Here is an 8,534-nt window from a genome sequence, read left to right on the forward strand (position 1 = left end):
CAATTCATTTCATAATTTATCTGCCCCTAATCTCCCGTCTTTATTGAGTCCGGCTAAAAGGGATTTCTCCGGCCCTCCCGTTTGGATAATTGCCTCTAAATGAGTGCGGAGCCTCCTGTGTTTGGCGGAGATTACAGCCCCGCAGCTATTAATAAACTTTTCGCAGCGAGCGGCCATCGTGGTGTGAGAGCGGACCCCGGTACCGCACCGGTCCGTCCGGGGCGCGGGGATAAGTAAGGCGCATTTACAAACCCGGATAGCCGGGATTTCATGGGGCGGGGGCTGGGATGCTCCTTTTTAGGCGAGCGAGCATTTAATCATCCCACGTCACGCATGCACCTAAGCCATGGGACACGGAGCAAACACACCTCGGAGCCGACGTTCATTTCAAAACAAACCAAAACCCCAAAATAGCACTTTTTTTCTTCCTTTTCCTTTTTTTTTTTTTTTTTTTTTTTTTTTTTTCCCCTACTGCACGCAGGGATCCCTCCGAGCCCCCATGCCCAACCCAGCCCCATATTCGGGCCGCTCAGCTCCGCTCCTCTACCGCCGTTTACCCGATAGCAAATACACTCCCGACGTCTGAGCCCCACCCGGCGCCGTGTTCCCAGCCCGTCCCCAGCCCCGCCGCCCGGACTCTTCCCTCCGAGCGCAGCGCACCCCCCGCTCCGCACGCCGCCCCGACGGCCGCGCCGCGCCGCGCCGCTCCCCCTCCCTCTCCCGGGGCTGCCGTCGGGCCTCCGTCTCTCCTCAGCCAATGGGGAACTCCCGCCCCGCCCTCCTGCGCGCTGATTGGGTGGCGCCGCCTCCCGCGCCGCTTTATCAACCGTCGCCGCCCGCCGCGGGGCCGGACCGCGCCGACGGCTCCCGCGTCCCCGCCGCGCCCCCATGAGCTGCGGCCGCCGCTCCCGCGGAGCACGGCGACAGCGGGGCGGCCCTGCATGGCCCCGGCTGCGGACATGACCACCGCGCCCACCGGCGTCCGCAGCGACGACCCGCCCGCCTCCGCTTTCAGCAAGCCCGGCGGCGGCCTCCCCGTCGCGGCGGCGATGGGCGGCGAGGAGGAGAGCGACAAACCCAAGGTGTCCCCTTCCCCGTTGCCCTTCAGCGTGGAAGCGCTCATGGCCGACCGCAGGAAGCCGCCGGGCGGCAGAGACGGCCCCGAGGGCTCCGGCCCCACGCTGGGCTCCGCCCGAGCCAACCTCGGCTCTCTGACGACGGAAGCACCGACGTCGCCGCTGCCTCTCGGCGGCCACTTCCCGTCCGTCGGGGCGCTGGGCAAGCTGCCCGAGGACGCGCTGCTCAAGGCCGAGAGCCCCGAAAAGCCGGAGCGGAGCCCATGGATGCAGAGTCCCCGCTTCTCGCCGCCTCCGCCCAGTAAGTAGAGGTGGGAGGGGGAGAAGCTGCGCGGCCGGGCGGGGGTTTCCAAGCCACCGAAACGCTGCGAGTGTCGCCCGAAGGCAGCGGCTGCGGAGGAGAAGAGAGAGGGCGCGTCAGGGCGACTGCTGGGCCAGATGTTAACTGGGGAGGGGAAAATAAATAAATAAATAATCAGCTCTGCCCTTATAGTTAACTCTGGGTTCAGTCTGCGAGCCCAGAGTTGGCTTCAGCAATGTTTTGGATATCTTTATTTTTTCTGAAAGTGGCCCTAATTTTTTTGTAAGGACCCACAGAGATGCGGTCCCATCAATGCCTCCGCGTTTGTGCGGGCTGCAGCCCCCCGCGCATCTCCCCGAAGTGCTTTATTCCGGCAGTCCGAAGAGCGGCGGTTCCCGGCGTTTCGCTGCCTTAGTACGGAGAGATGCGAACTAAGCCCGACGCTGAGAGCGGGATCGTGGAGGCCCGCGGTGTCCCCGGAATGGGGCGAGCAGCGCTGGGGCTGCTTTTGGGTGTTCACCTCTTTCCTTCTGCCTTTGGAGAAAGGAACACTTCCCAGAAAGTGGATTTATTTAAATAGAGAAGCGAAAGTTGTTTTGTATTGTTTTTTCTAAGTAAACCCGGCGCAGAACAAGGAAAACTCCTTAATATTAAGTACGAGCAGAGAAACAGAATGCCGATAGAGAGGCTGGGTGTGAATTCAGTCCCTCATTAATTACATCTTTAATCATGTACTCGGGGGCCTAACGAAGAGGCTGTGAGCCCCAGAAGCCAGCCCAGCCCTTTGAGTCGACCCTTTTCCCTTAATCCAGATAAAGGGATGCTGTGAGTCTCTGTGCAGGGCCCAATCCCTTCGTACCTGCTCCGGGTGGGGTTTTGCCATGGAGCCAGAGGATATATCCGAGCTCAAATGGCTGCGAGGGCTCTCAGTCAGGAGTTTTAAAACTCGGTGAAACTTAAGGAAATATGCGTGTTTTTCATGGGTTTTAAGCTTGCCCGGGCAGGGAGACCCAACAGATCCAAACGGTGGAGTCTTTGGGGCTTTACTTTACGAGGAATGGGGACATAATGTTCCCCGACAACTCTCATAGGGTGTACCAGGCTGCTGCTAACCTATGTCTCTTCCTCTTCTCACTGTTGCGGTTCAGGGCGGCTGAGCCCCCCCGCCTGCACCCTGCGCAAGCACAAGACTAACAGGAAGCCCCGCACTCCCTTCACCACGGCCCAGCTGCTGGCCCTGGAGAGGAAATTCCGCCAGAAGCAGTACCTGTCCATCGCCGAGCGTGCCGAGTTCTCCAGCTCGCTCAGCCTCACTGAGACACAGGTGAAGATTTGGTTCCAGAACCGCCGTGCCAAGGCCAAGCGGTTGCAGGAGGCCGAGCTGGAGAAGCTGAAGATGGCAGCCAAACCCATGCTCCCACCCGCCGCATTCGGCATCTCCTTCCCGCTTGGCGGCCCAGCAGTGGCTGGCGCATCCCTCTATGGAGCCTCCAGCCCCTTCCAGAGAGCGGGGCTGCCCGTGGCCCCTGTGGGACTGTATACGGCGCACGTGGGATATAGTATGTACCACCTTACATAGGGCTGAGCTGCCCATGCGGCCCCTGGCAGAGACTTCTCCGCTCCCCACATCCAGACCTGCGGCCCTGGGAGCTGTTCTGTGCCCGGCAGGAAGGAATCCCTAGTGTGGCCCCGCTGGCACCTGGGGAAGGAACTGTGGCAGAGAAAGGGCACAAAAGCAGCCCAGAAGGACATTTCTGCAAGGCGAGGGGCAGGAGGCAGAGCTGCCTCTCCTGTCCCTGCAGTGCAGCTGTTACCTGTGGCCATTCTTCCACCAGCTCCTGTGGAAGGGGCTCTCTCTGTGTACTATGTAATATACTGTATATTTGAAATTTTATTATCATTTATATTATAGCTATATTTGTTAAATAAATTAATTTTAAGCTACTGTTTGCTTCATGCACTTTCTTTGCTCCTTGCTCTTCTGGCAATTACATCAGACTGAATGTGTGTGGGGGACAGGAGATCAAACTGGCCCTGCCAGAGGTTATTTCTCCTGCCTGAGATCAGCACACACCTGGGGCCGTGAAGCTGTGTCTCCTTACACCGATTCTTTCCCTTCCTCTCTTGAGAGCAGCATCGCCAGCTCTGGGGTCATTGATATTATAGTGACTGCCCCAGGCATCTGCATGGTCCGGCGAGGAGGAACTCATTCTTTTTTTCCCCTCTTGTTGGGAAGCAGCCGGGCTGCAGCCCCGACGGCTGTGGGGATGAGTTGACCTCTTCCTCCCCATCGGGGCCGAGATCGAGGGTTGGGCTTCCAGCGCATCTCCGTTCTGCAGCCCAAGCTCAGATGAAGGGAGCCCTGTGGGGTGCCGGGGAGGAAAGCGGGTTATCGGGGTTCAGGCGGCGCGGAAAAAGTTTGATGACCACAGGCAATGCTGAGGCTGGGGTTGAGGTAGCGGGGACGGGGCTGCATGAAGTTGGGGTATGGAGATGGAATTGTTCGTGAAGACGCAGTCCTCGGAGAGCTCCGCCGCCCTGGGGACGGCGGCCGGGACCGCTCGGCGCCTGTCCCTGCCCGGCATCGCGGATCCGGGCGCCCCGCAGCCCGCAGCGGCCGGCCCCGCTGGGAGCGGTCACCGCGGTCGGGCAGAAAGCTCCGGGCACGGCCGAGGCAGCGGGCTGCTCTGCTGGGCTGGGCTGGGCTGGACTGCACCGAGCCGGGCCGCCCTCCGTCCGCCGGCACGGCAGCCACCGCATCCCCGCGCTGGGTGACAGCCCAGGGACCCTTCATTGCCCCCAGACCCAATTTCGTTGTTCGGGTCGTTGGAGAAAGGGAGCGCTGATTTCCCGTTCATATATACATATATATATATATATATATAGCCTAGTGCTTTGTCTTTATTTTCTGGGAATGAGCGCAGAGAAACTGGGACTACTGGGACTTTCTCTAGTTTGTTGGTTTTTTTTTTTTTTCCTATCCTTTTTTTTTTTTTTCCCTTTTCTTTTTCTTTTATTTTTTTCCCCCGCTGCTTTCATTTGCAGCAATTTAAAACGTTAAGGTTGAGGCAAAGTTAGAAGGAAAATAATTGCTGTAATGAGGCTGGGCAATCTTCTGCAGGCACCGCGGCTCCAGCGAGACTGTAGCTGGGGGCGAGGCGGGACTTTTATCATCCTCTAAATATCAATGATGCTTTCAATAACTCAGCGAAACAACATACCTGAACCCAACCGCTTTCTGCCGAGCTCGCAGTTCTAATCCCCCTCTTCTCATCTCTCGCTCCTTCGCTGGGCTGGGGGTGAGTGGGTGAGGTGTTTGGTTTTTTTTTTCCTTTTTCTTTCTTTCTTATTTTGGGGGGGGAGGTGGGTCTTTTTTTTTTTTTTTTTTCCTTTCTTTCTTTCTTTCTTTTTTTTTTTTTTCCCTGCCTTTCTTTTTCCGATCGCTCCCTTTCTGTGTGCCGGTGCCTGTGATCCTGACCCCAGAGCCCATCGCTGCGCCGCACGGCCGCAGCGCACTGCCGGCTTTTTCCCACGTTGCGTCTCCGGAGAAAAGGGCTGGAGATAAACTTCGCCTCTGCGCGATTAGACCGCGGCTTTTGGGAGGAAGATCTAATCGCGCAGAGGGCCGCGTTTATCCAGTAAAGACGCTCTTTAAAAAAGAAAAAAAAAAAAAAAAAAAAGATTTGAAGCAGCGAGCACCGCTGGAGCCGGCCCCGCAAACCCTCTTCGCCCGCACCTTCGGGCTGCGGCACAGCAACGCGGGGCTCCGGGCGAGTCGGGACCCTTTCATCTCTCCGCTTTGTCTGTTTTTTTTTCTTTCTTTTTTTTTTCTTTCTTTTTTTTTTTTTTTTTTTTTTACATTATGTCAACTCGGGATGGATATTCGAAGCGCAGGATTCCTATTGAACATGTCTTTGCTTTAAGATTTCCCCCTGACCCTTGGGCTAAAGTCCTTGGTTGCTCAATTAAACCCAGATGAGAACAATTAATAACTAAGTAATGACAATAAGTTGGGAATCACACGGATGAACGCTCTATGTGAATAGGAAAAGCTCACACAAAAGAGCAAAAAGGATTTGTCGGCTCTTTTTAAGGGGGAATTGGCTTTTCTTTTTTCTTGCCTCTGGCTTACCAGCAAATAAAACTCACTTTTGTGTCTTTGTCGCCTTAAGGATCTCAGTGGGCAGTTGGAAGTGAGAATGGCTGTTTTCCTTTCAACTTGAGGGTGCTGGCGCCACGCAGCCCCAAGGATAGAGAGCAGCCAAAGCAAAGTTTCCTAATAACTCCCCTCCGCCCGCCGCCCCCAGCCGCTCCGGTCCCCCCTCCCCGTGCATATCTGCACACACGCTCCCAGAGAGCCCCGGCGGACAGACGCGAGAAAACAGAAGGGGCCCCGAGCGCCTACGTAGAGCGCACATACACTGATGCCACACTTTCCACGGTGGGAAGGAAATGAAGCGCGCAGTGGCCAGAGCTCGGCGGGTGAGCAAACACACGGACACAAGCAGGGAAGCCATTTTTATACGGTTATTCCCCGCAGAAAGTGTTTGGCCGCCCCGAATCGGCTCTTTGCATCCTTGCTCCCCAAACAGCGCAGCCCGGCTGCGGGGCTCGGGCAGAGGAGAAACTCTGATTGCTTTCAGAGAGAACGGAGAACTGCTGCACAAATCTCCGGAGAAACCAGAAATTTGTTGTCTGCTCCGAATTTCTGTTCGTTTCAGGGTTTCTCGCGTAATCTGCGATTTAACGCAAAGCACAAACGCGTGTCCTTGTTCTCCTTGAGTGCTTTATCGCACGTTTTCCATAGTGCTCAAGTGAATCAGGAGCTAAAAGCCCGTTCTCCGAAGTGAGGACAGGATGCATTCAGCGAGTGAGTTGGGCAGAGCCTCCCCTCCCGCTGCTCGGGATTGTGCCTGGGAACACAGCGCTCCGAAGCTGCCTCAGAGCAGAGCTGCCGCCTGTGCTCATTGTCAGGGCTGGGGGGGGGGGGGGGGGGGGTGAACCTGCTCCTCACTGCCACTGGGACGCTCATCATTCTCTATGAGCGGGATCACCCCTCACATCAGCTTTCCTTCTAGAGTGAGAGGTCTGCTGGGCAACGCCGGCTGAACGTCTGTGTTCAGAAATAGGAGATTTAGCACTGGTTCCCCGGGGGCTGCCTGATTGCAGGTAAACTTCTGCATGGGGGTATTTTGTAAGCAAAACGAAAATCCCAGTCACCTCTTCATTAGTGGCTCAGAGATCGTTGTTCTTCATCTCCCCTAATGACACGTTTGACTTTATATTAGACACGGAGGTGGCTGGAAAGATGAAGAAATAGAGGCCACCTAGAGAGATTCGTGGTCAGGAAACTCCTCAGAGCCAGGGGGGAAATCTAAATAAAATCCAGAAGTGAAGGAACGAAAAGTACGGTTCCTATTGCTCGGGATCTGACACACTGCACCCAGTGAGCTGTTGGATGCAGCATGGCACTTCTCTCCCTCCTTGGTTCTCCACAAAAGCAGCAATACTTAGCTGCAAGGGAATCTGCGGCAATGACACCTTTTCCATCACCGAGTGGGGGCCCAAACATGCATATATATATACATGTGTTTGTGTATATATATATCTGTATGTATGCACATATTCTAACCCATGGAGTCTGTGGATTTCTACATGTTTCCTTCCATTAGATTTTAGCTCTCTCCATGTCCCTTGTGGTGCCTGTCCCCGGCTGGAGCAATCTGTTCCGCAGCAGGGAGCCAAAAAATGAGGCTCTGCGATAAAGGGCATTGCAGCACACAGCCCTCAGGGCTGGCCCCAGGCCTCTGCAACACGGACCCATTGTCCCAGAAGGCTGCAGGCACCATTAGAAGTGAGAGCTCTGACTCGCTGAGCTATAAGTAAATCTTAACATTCTGCACAGAAGGATGTGGCAATGATTTGCTTCCAACACCAAATCAGCTGATGTTAACCCCACTTTATAGTACTTCTTCATGGCAGAGATTTTTTATTGCTCCAGGCTGGACACAATTCCCATCAGAGGGAGAACAAGAGTGGAAGCTACCTGGGGATGGTCCCTCTCAGCTGGCCAGGAATGTGCATTAAATCCACCACGCAAACCCACAAGTTTTATCTCAGGACACAGCTGAGGACTGCACCACAGCCAGAGCAAAGCTCTCCCAGCACAAGTCATGTGCTCTCAGCTGGGAGCTCCCAGTGCGGCAGCGCTCGCAGCAAGCAGCTGGCTCTCATGGGGATATAAATGCTGTCAGCATTTCTTCTTGCTTGGAAAAGAAACAAATCTCTATAGGACATCCAAGTCTGCTCTGTTAAACAGCACAGGCTCAGGCCTTGCAAGCAAGGAAATACTTGGGAAGGAGTTTTATAGAAGCAATGTTCAAAATTTGAGAATGATTCAGTGTCCTATTGTTGGAAGCAAATCACTACCACATCTCTCTGTGCAGCACATTAAGATTTACTCATAGTTCAGTGCTGTTCTGGGGCATACAGCAGGATGACGGAATCAGGGTGATGAGCACAGGACAGGACCAAGCTCTGGGGACAGAGGCAGAAAAAATGAATGTTCTTTCAGCCCAATTGCATAACGATTTTTGTTGTAGGTGTTCTGTGTCAGACACACAGCAGCAGGCAGAGTGGGATGTGCACCCGATGTGTTTTGGAGAGGTACCCCATGATGGCAGATCCCTCTGACTGCCACCATCAGTCAGAAAGAGCACCCAGGCAGGCAATTTGCAGGTTTCACAATTACTCAGGCTCACTTTGCATGCAAGAGGGAAAGGAAACGGCAGTGGGAGGACTGTTAGCAGAGAATGACAAAATTATGTGATCTGGGAGTCTGCAAGCGGTGGGAGGAAAGGTCCCAGGAAGGGGGGAAAAGAATGATTTCCCAAAGGCAAGCTGGAGTGAAGGAACAACTTTCTTTTGATCCACTGTTTTGTGTGCATTTGGCATTATTATGCAAATATCAGCTAACAAATACAGAAGAAATGCTGGGATGCTTTAAAAATTAAGGGGCAATTGTCTTACACCATAAATGTATTTACATGTAAGCCAATGGACCTGCTGCCATTTACATCAGCAAAGGACTGGAAGGGACTTTCTGGGGTTCTGACACCTGCCTTCATAATACCGTGTGTGCTTTAGTCCTGGGGAGC

The 8,534-nt window shown here is 54.4% G+C and overlaps 1 protein-coding gene across 1 annotated transcript; it reads left to right on the plus strand.

The window, feature by feature from the left end:
• The first annotated feature begins 863 nt into the window (after window positions 1-863).
• On the plus strand, window positions 864-3,436 carry MSX1 (msh homeobox 1). Its single transcript, XM_031588731.2, has 2 exons — window positions 864-1,377; window positions 2,526-3,436. Exons 1-2 carry the CDS (start codon window positions 942-944, stop codon window positions 2,954-2,956), a joined length of 867 nt encoding a protein of 288 aa, XP_031444591.1. The 5' UTR covers window positions 864-941; the 3' UTR covers window positions 2,957-3,436.
• Window positions 3,437-8,534: the final 5,098 nt, after the last annotated feature.

The sequence above is a fragment of the Phasianus colchicus genome, chromosome 4, assembly GCF_987193195.1.
Source record: "Phasianus colchicus chromosome 4, bPhaCol1.hap1.1, whole genome shotgun sequence".
Lineage (NCBI taxonomy): Eukaryota > Metazoa > Chordata > Aves > Galliformes > Phasianidae > Phasianus > Phasianus colchicus.